At 70.4% G+C, this 16,363-nt stretch overlaps 1 protein-coding gene across 1 annotated transcript; it reads right to left on the bottom strand.

Moving 5' to 3' along the window:
* Positions 1-1,766: 1,766 nt before the first annotated feature.
* DBH (dopamine beta-hydroxylase) lies at positions 1,767-15,319 on the bottom strand. The gene is made up of 12 exons (XM_062206863.1): positions 14,972-15,319; positions 13,108-13,254; positions 11,919-12,176; positions 11,223-11,399; positions 10,338-10,440; positions 6,722-6,888; positions 6,289-6,432; positions 5,951-5,989; positions 5,532-5,591; positions 3,091-3,218; positions 2,572-2,731; positions 1,767-1,953 (listed from the first exon to the last, which is right to left on the bottom strand). The coding sequence occupies exons 1-12, from the start codon at positions 15,317-15,319 to the stop codon at positions 1,822-1,824; spliced, it is 1,863 nt and encodes a 620-aa protein (XP_062062847.1). The 3' UTR covers positions 1,767-1,821.
* Between the last annotated feature and the right edge of the window lie 1,044 nt (positions 15,320-16,363).

Below are 16,363 nucleotides of genomic sequence, written 5' to 3'. Positions count from 1 at the left end.
CCCGGGGGGAAGGGGCCCTGGCTGTGCGAGCGGGTGGGCGGGGGGAGCTTGCCTGGCCCCTGTCACTGTCCCCCCCGTCCTAGAATCTGCTGGCAGCCCAGACGAGCCGGCCTCCCGAGCACCCCCAGGCCTGTCTGTCGGCTCCGCTCCACCTCCCGGTCTGTGTCCCCCACTCCCCGCAGGCCCCGTCACGGCCCCTCTCACCTCTGATTCTCCCAGTCGTGCCCCAGCCCGGCGTCAGCCCCGCGGGGCCCTCAGACTCCTCACCCAGATGCCTCCCCAGACACCGGGGCCCCGCTTCCCCCTCCTCACCACGCTTGTCCCGTGGCAGCCCACGCGGGCGCCCGTCTCCCTCTCCTGCTCTGCTTGCCCGGCCTCTCCCCGCTCACCACGCTCACGCCCACGGCCCCGCCCGGGGCGGCACTGCTGCGCCTGTGCTGGGCCTGGAGGGCCAGCACTTGGTCAGGCTGGGCGAGGGCAGGGGCTGGGCTCACAGGGGGTCTCCAGCCTCAGGAGCAAAAGGGGCTGGGGTGGCTGCAGAGGGCGGGGCCCCGGGCTCCGGGGCGTGTGCAGCCGGTTACCTGGGTTTGTTGGAGCAGGGAGCAGGGTGGCCCTGGGGCTCCGCGTCCCCCTGCCCTGCGGGCTGGAGCTCTCGACAGCTGGGGAGGTGGGCAGAGTCTGCCCCAAGCCCGTTCTCCGCTGCGCCACTTGGGACCGGGGGGGCTTTGGGGGTGGCTGGGAGAGGGCTGCAGGCCACACACAGGCTGAGGGATGATCCCGGCCTACCCTGCCTGGAAGTCGCCTGCCCACAGTGCCCCCGGCGATGTCGCTGCACACCGCCGTGGTGGGACCTGCTGCAGCCCCGCGGCAGGGGGCTTCTCCGGGTGGGGCGGGGGCGGCCTGCCTGCACCTGCTGTGGGGGCCGTGAAGACCACGGAGGGCCCGAGCCGCGCCCGGGCTCCCTGGGGCCTGGCATTTCCCAGCGATCGTGCCCGGTGACTTATGGGCCTATAGGAGCCATGATTTACAGAGCGCGGCGCCGAGCGCCTGGGCCGGGTCCCCGCGCCGTAATGAAGAGCCCGGCGGAGGCAGAAGCGGCCTTGTGGCCTGGGGGGGGCACTGAAGGCCCATCCATCACCCTCCCCCCGGACGCCGTGTACCGTTTTGCTGACCTGGCTGGACGCAGGCGCGTCCGTCACTCCCCCCAGACAGCGTCCAGCGAGGAGGAACGTGTGGGAGGGGCAAGGAGCCGCTGTTCTCGTGTGTGCGGGGGGAGGGGCCCTGCGGACGCCTGCGGACGGCGCGGCAAAGCACACAGAACACAGGTCTGGCTGCGGAGAGCCATCTATTTGCCACTGTGCCCCCTGGGAGAGCTGTCCGGCGCCCTCACCCCACTCCCCGGCTTCCTCGGCCGGCTCTCGGTGGCTGGTAGGGTTCCCCTGTAGGTGGGCGACAGCATCTGTCCCGGCCACAGCCGGAGCAGCCGCGGGCAGCCTGCAGCCGCTGAACACCTAGCCTGCCTTTGTGGAGGCCGCCACCCGAGCCTCGCACCCAGAGCACCCGGCACGAGTGCCCACGCCCGTCGGCAGGGCGGCTGTCCCAGGAGGCGTGCGGGCGCCGGCCCCCAGGCAGGTACCCTTGCACTAAGTCACGGGGTACAGACGAGGCCTGGTCTGCCCAGCTAGCGCAGGTCAGCCAGGTCCCCTCAGCCATGCAGGGGTCGCTGGGGTGGGTGGGTGGGAGAAGGCGGGAGCAGGCATGGCGGAGGGGACACAGAGCTGTCCCACGGGGGCCCGGGCAGAGCCACGCGAGGCCACCCCGTCAGCCTTTGCCTCCACTGATGCTGACCACGGTGGGGCCGGCGGGGCTCTGAGCCTGGCTGGCCGGGCACTGCGGGGTGGGCTCCCGCAGCGTGGACGTGATCTCGGGCAGGGGCTGCAGGTCCCATTCGCCCTGCGAGGAAGGGACCCAGGGTCAACAGGCCGCAGGGGTGAGGTCAGGAGCCACCTGCTGGTACCTGCAGAACACCTCTGGGGCTCTCACCCCCGGCCCTCCCGGTGCCCCTCGGGCAAACGCCCCTCCATCTCCCGGGCACTTGGTCTCTCAGCCCAGAGCCAGGCACAGCCGTCCCAGCCCCGGTGCAGGGGCTCGGGTCACAGCCGGTTCCCATCGAAGGCTTCCGGGCCCTGCCATTGGGGCTTAGTGACCGCAAGGAAGTCCGCCCACCCCGCCCCTCCCCGCCACGAGTGACAGCACAGGCCCTGGCCCGGACAGGTGCTCCTCCCCAGGGAGAAAACGGGGCCTCCAGGTGCCGTGGCACTGAGACGCAGCTCGAGAAACCAGCCCGCACCTCGTCCAGCTGTCGGCTGTCGCCCCTCCCTGGCCCCTGCACTCTCTCTGTCCCCAAGGCTGGGGCTGGGCCCTGCTCACACTGGGGCCCCATCAGTGCCCCAGGAGCAGGCCCCAGGGGAGGGGCCACCTGCAGCCTCTCCCCTGTGCTGGGCTGTCTGCTGCCACCTGGTCACACTCCGAGGGCCCAGTGCCCGCCCCGCGCCCCTGGGGCAGGCGGACCTGGAAGCGGACAGCCGAGGACTTGTTGCAGTGCATGGCTATGGGGGCGAAGCCGTACAGGGCCCTGAGCACGTCGCGGGTGAAGGAGTTCCAGGGCACGGAGGCAAACTGCCGAGGGACGGAGGCCTGGGGGCAGGTGCACACGTCCTCGCTGTTGAACCTGGGGAACAGGAGCAGCCGTCGTGCCGGCAGGGACAGCCGGTGGCCTGCAGACGGGGGCATCCCGGGGCGGCCCCCACGCACTGGGCATCCTAAGAGGCTGCCGGGCCCAGTCTCCACACCAACAGTGGGCTCATGTCTCCTGCACCTTGGAAGGGTTAGTGACAGCCGCGTTGTCAGTTGGGGATTGACTAGTGATGCCTGCCGAGGGCGCCTCCGGGGTGGTGGGTGCCGGGTGACCACAGCCAGCCCTGCTCTAGGAACTGCACCTGCTGCCTCCCGTGGGCTCGGGCAGCCGGCAAGGTCCGAGGGTTTCCGTCCGTGGGAAGGGCCCGGGCCACAGCACGGCGGGCTGCTCACCTGTTCACGAGGTGGAAATACTTCTGCAGGGAGCCGGCGTCCACGGCGCTCTTGCACAGCTCCAGCTGCGTCTGGGGGTAGTAGTGCACGTAGTTGACGCACATCTCCTCCAGGATCCCGAAGCCGCCCTGCAAGCCGGAGGACGGCGTCAGACACGGCCACAGCGGCGCTCGCCCCGCCAGCTGCCCAGCGCCCGGCGCCAGGCTCCCTCCCCACTCGTCGGCCAGCGCCGGCATCCCGTGTGGGCGCTGGTTCGCATCCTGGCTGCTCTGCTTCCCAGCCAGCTCCCTGCTATGGCCTGGGAGAGCAGAGGAAGATGGCCCAGGTCCTTGGGCCCCTGCACCCACGTGGGAGACCTGGAGAAGCTATAGGCTCCTGTGGCAGCCATCTGGGGAGTGAACCAGCAGGTGGAAGAGCAATCTCTCTCTCTTGCTCTCTCCCTGTCTCTACCTCTCTAACTCTTCCTTTCAAATAAATAACTAAATCAAAAAAACAAAAAGAAAAAAATAAATCCATTCCTTGCATGGATGGGGGAATGTTGTGTCCATTTTATGGGCACAGAAACTGAGTCTCAGAGCAAGGGGCAAGCCCTGAGGTGGCGGCAAAGCCAGAAGCTTGGCTTGAGTGGACACAGCCTCCAGTGCTGGCCCAGGAGCTACCCCCCGGTCCCCACTGAGAGCTTGGAGCCCAGGACAGCAAGGGAGACCCCTTGACACCGTGGATCCACAGGGCCACCGGTCAGGGCCACCGGTCACTGCTGGGGAGGAACAGGGCTGCAGCAGCAGCGGCCATCACAATAGCCTCCAGCCTCCCAGGGGCACCCACAACCGCGTCCCAGCACGGGCACGTTAGGTCCCAGGGTGAGCCCTGCTCTGGGGCTGCCGACTGTGGAAGCCTGGGAGGGGGAGGGGAGGAGAGGAGAGCGCGGAAGGAGGGGGAGGGGAGGAGGAGGAAGAGGAGTGACGCTGGCAGCTTGGAGGAGCCAGGGTGGAGCAAGCAGAGAGCCCAGGCCCAGCCACCCCTGCCTGGCTCCGGGCCCTGGGGCTTTGCGATCCCTGGTGTGGGTCTGGGGGCTGCTACGGCTGGGAAGCGGGGCACTCTGCTCACGGCAGACCTGGTGCCGGCGGGTCGGGTGGGTTACGCGGACGGCACCTGCCCGCAACAAGTGCTCTACACTGGCTGCCGTCTTCACGTCCCAGGCCCCCTCCCCAAGGCACGACGCAGGGTGAGCAGGGGTCTGTGGCCGCGTCACAAGGGGCAGACCCCCAGGGACAGAAGGTGGATTTCTGGTTGCCAGGGGCTGGGGAAGGGGGGGACCACTGATGGGCATGGGGTCACTTTTGGGGGGCTGGGCACGTTCTAAACTTGGCTGAGAATGTTCTAGAAGTCGGGGAGGAGTGAGGTGCGCAGGACTGCACTCCCGGGGCGAGGGCTGGCAGGGGTGTTCACACGTGGCTCCCAGGGGCTCCCCGTGAACGAGGGCTGACCAGGCGGCCAGCGGGGAGCTGTGGGCGGGGGAGCCGCTTGCCGGGACGGCCGTGGTTTGTGCCCTGGCCTGGCCTTGTGTCAGCAGCAGAGCCCTTGCGCCGATGCCGCCTGCGAACCCACCTGGCCTTGAAAGGGGCTCCCCCCTCTCCTCTCCCTCCTTGGGATGTCCACAGAACCCTCGTCGATGCCCGCAGTGGACCCCTGCCACGGCTGCACCCCCGCATGCCCATTCCCATCCCTCCGGAATGTTCTCTGTGCCCTGGGCTGCCTGCACGCTGCCCCTGCCCGAGCCTCTGTCCGCGTCCCCGCTGCGAGGCCGGGCCTGCTCGCTGCTGCCCTGTGCCTGTGTCTGCTCGCTCACGTCCCCCGTAACTCGGGTGGTGCCTGTGGCCCACGCTCCTGGCGTCTCCCCCTGCGCCAGGCTCACGGCACCGACGCTCCCTGAGCGGGCGCCGGAGGGACAGACGGCTCCGCGGGCCCGAGCTGCTCGCAAGCTCCCGGGTCCTGGCACGGTGCACCAGGCTGCACATGGGCTGAGTACAGCAGGGGCACGCTCGCCCTCGGGCAGCCCGCGCGCCAGGTGGGGGGTCGCGAGGGGAGCTCAGGAGAGTTAGAAATCCTGAGCCAGGCCGGCGCTGTGACGCAGCACGAGCCGAGCCTCCGTGGGGACGCCTGCACCTGTGTCTGGTTCCAGTCCAGTCGCCTGCTCACACGCACCCTGGAGGCAGCAGCGATGGCCCAAGGACTTAGTCCCGGCCGGCCACGTGGGAGACCCGGATGGAGTCCCGGGCTCCTGGCTTCGGCCTGGCCCAGCCCTGGGAGCAAACCAGGGGAGGGAAGACCTCTCCGTGTCCTCCCTCTGACTTTCAATCACATAAATATTTTACCAAAAATAAAGACAGAAACCCCGGAGCAGGTGCCCTGGCCAGAGCCGCCCCTCTGCGGTGACTTACCACGGTGGCCAGCGTCCTGTCTTCCGTGTTGTAGGTGCAGGAGGTGATGAGCACGTCCCCCTGGGGAGCAAAGACCCCCAGGCCATGAGCACCTGCCCGCCTGGGGCTGCCCGTCCCTGCAGGTGCCGAGGCAATGCCCCGGAGCACAGGGTGGCCCTGCGGCCACACCCCCACAACGGCAGTCCACCAGCACAGGGGGCTGTGTGGGCCGCTTGCCAGAGTCACCGCTCAGGGCAAACCTCCTGTGTGACGGGGGCCCCACTTCACCCCCCGCCGTCTCTCCCTCCAGGCTGGAGGGCGCAGTCACGTGTCCGTCTGGCTGCTGGTCCCCCCACGCCGTGCTCTCCCCTGCACCCCTCCCGTGTCCTGCTGGGATGGGGTCCCCAGGTGCCCCGCCCCCTGCCCTGCTGGCCACTCACCGGGTACACGGTCACCTCCTTCTTCAGCATGCGGATCTCCTGGGGGGGCGTGGAGAGGAGGAGAGCTCAGTGACCCGCAGACTGGCAGACCCCAGCCCTCGCTGCCTGGCCTCCCCTCCCACCCTGCCCCTACTGGGGAAGGCCAGGGCTGCCTACGGGGGGGGGGGGGCAGCGCTGGCCAGGAGGGGGCTCGCCAGCAGCAGGAGGAGGGCGTGGCCACAGCTGCCTCGATCGGGGTCGGTGGCCGGGCAGGGCCACTGTCAGGTGCGTGGGCCTGGCCCCACAGCACCTGAGCCCAGGGCTCTCTGGCCGGAGGGAGACAGACCCAGGTGGCCCACCTGGAAGTGGGGGCTGTAGTGGTTGTCCCTGTTCACGATCTCCCTCTCCCGGCCGTCCCGGGCCAGCACCGTGAGCACCTTCCTCCCGGTCAGGTGTGTGTGCAGCTGTGAGGCAAAGATGCGGATGCCGGAGGGTGGCAGCGCCTGTGGGGGGGGGGGGCGGTGATGCCAGGCTCACGTGCTCCTCTGGGGCGTTTGCATCCTCCAGATCCTTCTCCCAGATCGGTTGGATGCCCCACCATGCACGGAGCCGCGACCAGATCCCATGGCCAGTGGGCGGGTAGAAATGGGCACGTGGGGGTGGCCGGGGGCCCGGTGCACACAGGGGCTCTGAGCAGGAGGGCGCCCCTGAATACAGAGGGAAGCTTCTGGTCGGGAGCCCGAGCTGTGCACCTGCCCTCCCTGGGCTCGCCCTGCCCCGGGCCCCACTCACCAGCTGGGTGCACTTGTCCGTGCAGTAGCCGGTGAGGACGAAGGCTGTCTCCCTGGGCGGGATGGCCATCACGGGCGTGTACACCAGGCCCAGCTCCATGATGCCCGCGTCGAAGCGCCGCAGCGTGGCCGTGTAGTGCAGCCGGATGCCCGAGGAGTCATGACGGCCTGTGGGGAGGGGGCGGGGGCTGGTGAGCCCCTCCCAAGGGACAGCCCTGGTCCCCGAGCCCCCAACCCCCAGCCAGGATCCAGAGCCAGGTGCCTTTGTTGCCACACCTGGGGACGCCAGGTATCCCACCTGTCACACATCGTGTGACCCTCATGTGGGACCAAGCTGGTGTGGCCAGGGAGCCCATGGGAGAGACGCAGCACGGGTGAGGGAGGGCGAGAGGCCGGTGGCGGGCGTGGAGGCTCCTGGGCGGCACAGACACCTGCCCCGATGCCTTGGCCGGCGCTTTGCCCACCCCCCCACCCCACCCCCACTGTGCTCTATACCAGCGGCAGGAGCAGAGCTCTGTGTGGCTCGGGCAGAGAAGGCACGGACCCCTGGGTGTGACCACGGTCCAGGGGAGGGCACGTAAGTGTGTGTTTGTGCGTGGACGTCCATGGGAGATGGGCTAGGAGCACCGGCTTCCTGGAGACCCTGGCCGTTCCCTCTCTGACCGCTGTGTTGCTGGACAGAGGCGGGCCGAGGGCAGCGGCTACAGCAGCGTGGACCCCGGGGGCAGGGCCGGCGCTGAGCTATGGCCCCGGGTCCTGCACACTCCAGGCTGCGCTCGGTCGGCCTTGCACTGTGCATGCTCAGGCCACTGGGCATCTCCCTTGGGGCCCCGGCCCACAGTCAAGGGCCTCTTCCAAAGTCCGCCGGAGCCTGTGGCTGTCTCCTGGCTCTGGTCCAGCCACACTTCTGGGTTTGCCTCCAGGTTGCTGGCTGAAGCCCTTGAAGCAGCCTGGGCAGACCCGCGGGCCCGGGTCACGTCAGACACTGGCACCCACGGGAGCAGCCATGCACCTGCAGCCTGGGCAGACCTGCGGGCCCAGGAGGCAGACGCTGGCACCCACGGGAGCAGCCATGCACCTGCAGCCTGGGCAGACCCGCGGGCCCGGGTCACGTCAGACGCTGGCACCCACGGGAGCAGCCATGCACCTGCAGCCTGGACAGACCCGCGGGCCCGGGAGGCAGACGCTGGCACCCACGGGAGCAGCCATGCACCTGCAGCCTGGACAGACCCGCGGGCCCGGGAGGCAGACGCTGGCACCCATGGGAGCAGCCATGCACCTGCAGGGAGCCCTTCCCCTCCTGTGTCCATCTGTGACTGGGCCTGGAGCTCTGGGCTGAGCCCATGGCAGGGTCTACAGGCCTGGCCACGGGGCCGGGACCCCACCTGAGCACTGGAGAAGGGAGGGGGCAGCTGTGGCCGTGGGACTGGGTGAGGAGAGCCAGGGAGAAAGTTCTGGTCACAGGAAAGAGGTGACGCAGCCGCGGGGCAGATGGACTGGTGGCCCGTGTTCAGCTCGGCCGCCTCCTTTGACGGACCAAGTCACAGGCGAGCAGAGCGGGGCACGGTTTTGTCCCTGGGCGCCGGGAATCGTTCAGCTGTTCACCGGCACCGGGGTTTGCCTGGGGTAAGAGTCCCTGTGCCCAATTCTCTGATGCCGGAGCTGAAGACTGAGACTGGTTGAAGACCGTGCTTGAATCTGGGGGTGCAGGTGGGGTGGGCACTGGGGGGGGGGCCTGGCTGTCTCCCGCCCGTCTGCTCTAAGATGAGGCCAAGACCACCTCCCCCTGCCTCTGTCTCCTCCCCACCCCACCCCTGCTCCCCTCCCGCGCCCAGACCCCCGCGTCCCTGCCGATTGCCTGAGAGGAGAGCACAGAGGGCGCGGCCACGGCCGCACTGGAGACGGGGATTAAGAGATGAGACATTGTGGGATCGGGCTGCTCATCGAAGAGCAGCCGTCTGGAGGCTTACGAAGTGACAGGCGCGTCCCCGGTTTGGCAGGGAGCCATAAATACATCCAGATAAGCGGGCTAGCCTGCCGCTTAAGGAGTTTTCGAAAATCCATTTGCTGCCGGGTTTAAATGAGCCATAAATCCCGCGGCCGGCCGCGGCCCTGGCTGACTCACATCTCTGCTCCCCGCAGATAGCTCCCTGGGGACAGGAGGGCGGGGCGGGAGAATCGCACAGCAGGGGCAGGGGCGGCATCGCCACCCGGGGCCCCCAGCCCAGGCCCCGACACACTCCTCGCTCGGGCTCTCTCCCTGCTTCTCCCGTGCACCAAGGAGAAGCCGGTCGCTCCCTCCACCCCTCCCCGAGCCTGCAGGTGCCCGGCGGTGGGCAGACAGGGGGAACTCAGACAACACAGCAAGGGCTCGGAGCACGGACAGGCTTCCCCGCGTGTCGCTGCTCCCCAAGCAATGCGGCATCGTGGCCATTCCCGTGGCGTGTACCCCGCCACGGTGCTGGCAGCCACGCCGAGATGAGTCAGCCGTGGGAGGGCGTGTGCGGGCCCGGTGCACGCTCCTCGGGCGTGGGCGTCTGCGGAGGGTCCTGGAGCCGTGGCCCGTGGTCTGTGGCCACTGGGTGCGACCGAGGCAGGCAGGAGGGGGCGCGGTGGGCGATGCTGGAGCGCCAGGCAGGGGCCGTCTCCTGTCTCCGACGCCAGGTCAGCGGGTGTCTCCACCCCCGGGACCGACCCTGGTTGATGCACCTCGGGCCCCGGGCCGTCCAGCAACCCCTGCTCCCTTCCCAAGCTCGTGCTAGAGCCAGGCCGGACCCTGTGCGCTCCCCTGTGCCACTCCGCACCCCGTCCTGGCTTGGAGCTGCCACCCAGGCCGGGGCCCCGGGCAGCCTCCTGCCCTCCAGGATGGAGTCCAGCGCCTCCTGTCCACAACGTGGACTCTCGCCCTTACTTCCATCTCCCCCTGCCAGGAACCCCTGGGGGCACGGGTCTGTCCTGCTCGCCCCAACCCCGCCCCCCGAGCCTGGAACGTGGGCTGGAACGCTGCGGGAGAAAGCCCCTGCCTGCACCTCCTGCCGTGGCCCCCGCAGAGAGAGGAGGCAGGAGGGAGGGGGGGCGGGGCTCTAGATGGGGGCCGGGTGGGCTCAGGCAGACTCAGCCATGGCAAGGCGCCACGGCAAAGGTGCCGGCGCTCCTGGCTTGCCGTCCCTGCTCGCGGCCTGGCCCCTGGGCGTCCCCTCGACGTGGGGCCTCCTTTCCCCATGCGCAAGAGGGACACCTCTGCCTGTCCTTTCCCGGGTGGGCGGCACGAAGGCCAGCGCGTGTCACAGGGCCAGGAGCGGGGGTGCCATGATGAACAGGGAGCCCGCGGGGGTGGGGGCGGGGGGCGCGGGGCGGGCGGGCAGCGGGGGGCGCGGGTGGGCGGCGGGGGCGCGGGCGGGCAGCGCGGGGCGCGGGCCCCACGAGGGGCGAGGGGCAGGCGGCGGGGGGCGCGGGTGGGCGGCGGGGGCGCGGGGCGGGCAGCGGGGGCGCAGGGCGGCGGCGGGGGCGTGGGCGGGCAGCGGGGGGCGCGGGCCCCACGAGGGGTGAGGGGCAGGCAGCGGGGGGCGCGGGGCGGGCGGCAGGGGCGCAGGGCGGGCGGCGGGGGTGGGCCCTACCTTCCATCCTGAGTGGGTTGTGGTAGTGCACTTCCAGACGCAGGAAGCGGGAGGAGCCGGGGCCCCCGAAGGCGAGGCCGGCTTCCTCCGGGTAGTAGAAGGCCTGTGAGGAGCGGCAGAGGCAGTGGCGTTGTGGGACGGGAGCGCACGGGAGGGGCCCGGGACCGCCATGCTGCGGCCCCCAGGGTGGCTGGGCGGGTGCGAGGCCGGGGCCGCAGGGTGGCTGGGCAGGTGTGAGGCTGGAGGCCGGGGCCACAGGGTGGCTGGGCCGCAGGGTGGCTGGGCGGGTGGGAGGTCGGGGCCACAGGGTGGCTGGGTGGGTGCGAGGCTGGGGGCTGAGGCCGAAGGGTGGCTGGGCGGGTGGGAGGCTGTGGGCCGGGGCCACAGGGTGGCTGGGCGGGTGGGAGGTCGGGGCCGCAGGGTGGCTGGGCGGGTGCGAGGCTGGGGGCCAGGGCCGCAGGGTGGCTGGGCGGGTGGGAGGCTGGGGCTGCAGGGTGGCTGGGCGGGTGCGAGGCTGGGGGCCAGGGCCGCAGGGTGGCTGGGCAGGTGGGAGGCCGGGACTGCAGGGTGGCTGGGCGGGTGGGAGGCCGGGGCCGCAGGGTGGCTGGGCGGGTGGGAGGTCGGGGCCGCAGGGTGGCTGGGCGGGTGCGAGGCTGGGGGCCAGGGCCGCAGGGTGGCTGGGCGGGTGGGAGGCTGGGGCTGCAGGGTGGCTGGGCGGGTGGGAGGCCGGGGCTGCAGGGTGGCTGGGCGGGTGGGAGGCCGGGGCCGCAGGGTGGCTGGGCGGGTGGGAGGCCGGGACTGCAGGGTGGCTGGGCGGGTGCGAGGCTGGGGGCCGGGGCTGCAGGGTGGCTGGGCGGGTGCGAGCTGGGGGCCGGGGCCGCACACCTTGGCGCCCAGGGCCCAGGCGGCCAGCACGTGGCGGCAGTAGTTGAGGCGGTGCGGCTTCATCTTGGAGTCGCAGGGCCCGCTGAAGTGGGGGAAGCTCTCGAACTCGGCGCTGCACTGGAAGACCTCCATGTGGTGCACCAGGGCCTCATTGCCCTCGCTGACGACCGGCTCGTACTGCAAGGGGGCGCCGCTGAGCCCCGGGGCCCCACGGCCGCCCCGGCCCTGCACCCCGGGGCTGCGGGCTCTGGGGGTGGCGCTGCCAATCCAGACCCTGAGTCCGGGAGGGCTCCGGAGGGCAGGGCGAGGAGGACCCCCGGGGGCCAGCAAGGCAGCTGTCCTTGTGCGAGGGCGCAGGGCTCCTGCAGCCCCACCAGGAGGCAGGGTAGTCTGGGGCACAGCTCCAGGCTGGCCCGCTCCCTGCTGGGTGGCCTCGGGTGCTCCCGTCGGCTCCCTGGGCGGTCCTTCCTCCACTGGACACAGCGCCGGGGGACGGGAGTCCCTGCCCCTGTGTTCTGCGCTGAGCTGCCGGCTCGCCAGGGGAGGGGGCCTGACACAGGACAGCAGCGGCTCCACCCCCAGGGGCCCCGCCTCCGTCCAGGATGGGAAGCCGGAGCTCACAGGTGCTCAGGGTGTGGATCTTGGGGAGCCCCCGGGGCAGGGGCCGAGGAGACCCCTCCGTTCCCCCCGCCATACCATGACGATGTGGTGCCGGCCGAAGCCCTGGGGAAGCTCTGCGATGTGGCACCAGTACGTGGTCTCCTGGCCGGGGATCAGCACGTCGGGGGCCCGCACCTCCAGCGTCCGCGTGTCGGGGGGCATGGCCGGCTCGGGGACCTCGGGCTTGAGCAGCTGCACCCGCTGCAGCCCGCCCCGCAGGCCCGAGGCGTTGATGGCCTCCGGCGACCGGAACGGCTCCTCCAGGAAGGCGTAGACCAGGTGGACGGTGCCGTCCTGCAGCCAGCACGGGGCCCAGCGGCTCATCCCCTGACCCGCCCCGAGCCGACCGCGGGCCACCAGGAGGGGTGCCGGGTCCCCACCCCCGCCTGCGCCTCCTCTCTGCGGGTGAGTGGACCTCTGCGTGGCCCTGGCTGGACCAGAGCACCTTGCTCGTGCCACCCACGACACCCTTCCCCCACAGGCCTAGTCCACTCAACCTGCGACCCCTGGGCCGCTGTGCCCCCTCCTCCAGCCCCAAGGCCACTGGGGTCGGGTGTGGGTCAGTGCTCTCGGTGAGGTCAGGACGTCCACCTGGGGCCCCCTGGCCGTGAGGCTGAAGGTGTGGGGCCGCACCGTTGGCTATGGTCCCAGCAGCACCCCTGGGTTGGACAGGGCAGACCCGAGAGGGCCGTGGGGCAGCGCCGCGGCACTGAAGGCCGGCGGGCGGCTGGGCTGGCTTTCTGACGCCGTGCTGCCATGCACGGAGGCCTGTGTCCAGGTTCCTGGGCACCAGCAGACGGGGCCTGCGTGCCTCCCGAGTGCATGGGAACCGGAGCTGCTTCCTGCCGGCTTCCGGCAGAGCCCCACCCCCACCCCAGGCTGAGCCACGGGGCGTCGGCCTCCCCAGAGCTGCTCTTCCAGGGGATTCTCTGCCCTTGTACCCACCCCATTTCACAGCTAGGCAAACGGAGGCCTGGAAGAGGCTAGGACCTGCCCCGGACCCACAGCAAGGTGACAGGGCCCGTTCCGGAATTCCACCTGATGGCGCCAGGAGGAAGCACCCAGGGGCCAGATCCAGACCGGGGTCGGAAACCATGGCAGCCACACATCAACAAAGAGCCGTAGCTTCAAGGGCTGGGACAGAGCTGGTCCCGCCCGAACTGCCTGCGGCCACCCCACCCCCCACCCTGCCCTGCACTGTCCAGCCCACGCGGGCCCCACCGACCTCAATGAGGTAGTCCTTGGGGTCGCAGGTGCTGAAAGGCCTCTTGAAGAGCAGGACCAGGCCGTCCGGCGTGCTCTGTGCCCGCAGCAGCTGGTAATCCTGCCGGCCGTCCAGGTGGACCCGCCCCTGTCCATCGCTCCAGGCGTCCTGTGGAGGCAGGCCAGCCCTCAGCAGGCAGCAGTGGGGGGGGGGAGCACAGCGGGTGCCCCCTCCCCCCTGCAGAGCTCGTGGTCCGCGGCCAGCACCCAGCCGAGCTGGGTCCCCGGGGGCTGGGCCTGGGGTCGAGGGTTCACACCCACTTCCTATGTTGCTACAGGAGCCGTGACCTTGAGCCCCAGACTCTCTCACTTCCTCTGTGAGCACCCTGGTAGCCGCGCGGATCCCTGGACCTGGCGTGGGGCCCGCGGACTGGTGCTGTCCAGAAGCTCTGGGCCAGTACTGCTCCCACGGCCCAGGGAGGGAGGGCTCTGGGGGCAGGCGAGAGAGAGAGACCGGGTGCAGCATTTAAGGTGGTCCCTGCCCCAGGCAGGCATCCTGCACTTGCACAACCCGGAGAGTGAGCTCTGCCTTAAACCCCGCACTCTTCGCTCTCAGCTCACCCCTCCCAAGGCCCAGGGGGGAGACCGACACCCCCAGGGCTGGGGACAGCTGGACAGAGGACCCCTGGAGGCCAGGCCCAGCTGTGCTGGGGGTGGTATTTCTGTTTGATCCTGCATCGGGGGCTAACACACGTCGTCATGGCTGCCAGAGGCTCTGCGAGTTGGCCCTGGGGGCGGCGGCACCTGGAGCACCCGCCGGCGCCCCTGTGGGGTGTGAGGAGCTCGCCAGAGCGCAGCCCAGCCGGGAGCCCAGACCCCATCTTCGGCGCGGGGACATGGCGCCGGATGCCCGTTCTCAGGGAACCTGTCGTGTGGAAGGCAGCAGGGCCCCCGATCCTCCTTGGCTGGGACCCCTGAGCCCCGTGCCATCCACTGGGCCTGGGCAGGGCCCTGACCAGGCTGCTCTGCCCCACGCTGCCCAAGCACAGCTCCCAGGCTCAGCGCCTCCCCTGGGAACTGGCCCCCTGTGTGCCTGGCGGGACAGCAGGGCTCGGCTCCGTCACCACGCCGGCACAGGTGAACTTGAAACCACCCAGGAAGGCCGGCAGGGACTGCCCTCTGCGCCTTCCAGCTGGGGAGGCCAGGCCGGCTCCCTGCACCCCTGGCTCCTGCAGCCCGAGACCACCTTCCGCCCGCCTATGCCTGTGGCCGTGGGTGGAGCTGGGCTCCTGTGCCGGTCCCAAGGGAGGAAGGCAGGCAGGTGACTCAGGGCAGCGGGGCCGGGCCTCCTCCTGTGCCGCTGCCGCTGGTGCAGCGTGAAGGGGCGCATTCTCCCTTCCCCTCCCCTGGAGCACCCAGGGACGTTCTGAGAACGGGGTCAGGACCCCTGTCTGGGCTCCGCTCTGTGGGTTTGTTCCATGCCCGGGGAGGGGTGCACTGGGTGTGTGCACCAGTTCTGCTCGTGGCACGGCAGTCTGTGTGTGCTGCGCCCTGGCATGGGGGGTGCTGCCGTGCCCTGGGGCTGGCCTGTGTCGGGGAGCGCGTGGCGTGGAGCCTTGTTTGCAAAAGTGGGGGACACGGGCTCTGCACCCGGGTGGCGGGGAGTGGGAGAGCGAGCTTCTGGGACGCGTGAGGCCTCCAAATGCAGTCACCCTCCTGGGGGGTCACTGGGCCCCGATATTTGAGGGGTGCAGCCAAGGACCAGGGCAGGGGTCTGGTTCCCATCGGCGTCCCTGGGGCGTCCAAGCTGGGCTCGGGTCAGAGTGAACTCACAGCTCCGCTTGCCGGGTCAGGGGGCTGAGGCCGGACGAGGAGGGAGGACTCACGGCAAAGTAGGCGCTGTCGCCGTCGGTCCAGAGCACCACCAGGTCTGCGTTCTCCAGCTCCCCGCGGTCGGACATCCCGAACAGGACGCCGGCCTGGAGCGCCCGCACCAGCAGCCGGAAGTGGACGACCTCCTGCGCGTAGCTGACATTCCAGGACAGCTCCAGGGTGCCCTGGGGGTCCAGGGGGACGCGGTAGGGGAGGGGGCTCTCTGGGGGCGCCGAGCCCTGCAGCGCGGCTACCAGGATGACCAGGAAGACGGCCACCGCCGTGCCGTACATGGAGGCCGCCTCGCGCACGTTGGGGCTGGGGAGGCTGGCCCAGCGGCCCGGGCGGCGGGGGGCCTGCATGGCTGGGGTGAGCGTGCCGGCCCCACCTGCCCCTTTATGCCCTGGTCCTGCACGGGGGTGGGTCCAGGATGCTCCGGTAATCACATTTGTCTGGTGGCGAATTCGATTGTCTGGGTGGACCTCCCAGCAGCCCGTGCCCCGGGGCCAAACACTTAGCCTTCCGCCCTGCCTAATTGGCGCTAATGACACATGGCCATCATCAGCGGCAATCGAAGCCGATCACGATGTCCTCCTGGTCCCCGAGAGCAGCCCCTCTGCAGCCCAGGCCTCAGGGGGCCGAGGGGCTGCCTTCGACGGGAGCCGGGCGGCCCCGTCCTCAGCTGCTGGGGCATGGAGAGCTTCCAGCTAAAAATACCAGACAGGCCCAGGTAGTGCCGGTGTTTAGCTGTGCTGCGCGCGGCCCGCTGTTCCACGCCGTCTCCCCGACGTCCCCACGGGCTCCAGCTGGCGCCTCGGCTGCCCCAGACAGAGCGAGTACCTCTTGGGGGGGGGTGCCAGCGTGGGTGAGGGCCCCTCTCTAGGCGTCGTGGGGGCAGGCGGGGATAGAGGCATGGGTATGGCAGAGGCTGTGGGGGGCTGTGGGGGGCTGTGGGGGCAGCCTTGAAGGAAGGGTGGGAGCCGGGCCGGTCTGCCCCAGGCTGAGACCTCCCCTTTGCTAAGGCGGACCTGGCCAGGGCTCGAAGCCTCCTAGGCCAGTGCCCCCTGCCCGGAGCTCCCTGGGAGCCCCTGCGTCAGCCTGGCTGCAGTGCCAGGACGCTCTGCCTGGCCTCCTCAGCTCTGAGCCCCCGCCCCGCCCCCTTCTGGGTTGACAGCCCCCAGCCGGGCCTCGCTCCCTCCGGTCCAGGCCTGGGCCCCAGTACTGAGCCCTCAAGTACCCACGAGGGCGGGGCGGGGCTGCAGGTTCTGCTCCGAGCTCGAGCTCGGCGCTCTCCCCGCATGGCCGTGACTGTGTCTGTGCGAGGTCTGAAACCTGGAGAAGGTTCCTGTGTCCCTGGGGCGGCTGTGCAGCCCCTGGTGACAGGTGGGGCTCCCCCGGGACAGGCA

The sequence above is a fragment of the Lepus europaeus genome, chromosome 12 (genome assembly GCF_033115175.1).
Source record: "Lepus europaeus isolate LE1 chromosome 12, mLepTim1.pri, whole genome shotgun sequence".
Lineage (NCBI taxonomy): Eukaryota > Metazoa > Chordata > Mammalia > Lagomorpha > Leporidae > Lepus > Lepus europaeus.
This window is presented reverse-complemented; position numbering and strand designations above follow the sequence as displayed.

Excerpts from the sequence above, each read along its gene's own strand:
- DBH (XM_062206863.1), bottom strand. The coding sequence starts at position 15,319 with ATGCAGGCCCCCCGCCGCCCGGGCCGCTGGGCCAGCCTCCCCAGCCCC. Across the intron at positions 6,433-6,721 it reads CGGACAAGTGCACCCAGCTG|GCGCTGCCACCCTCCGGCAT; the intron begins GTGAGTGGGGCC and ends CCCCCCCCACAG. Across the intron at positions 2,732-3,090 it reads TATTTCCACCTCGTGAACAG|GTTCAACAGCGAGGACGTGT; the intron begins GTGAGCAGCCCG and ends CCTGTTCCCCAG.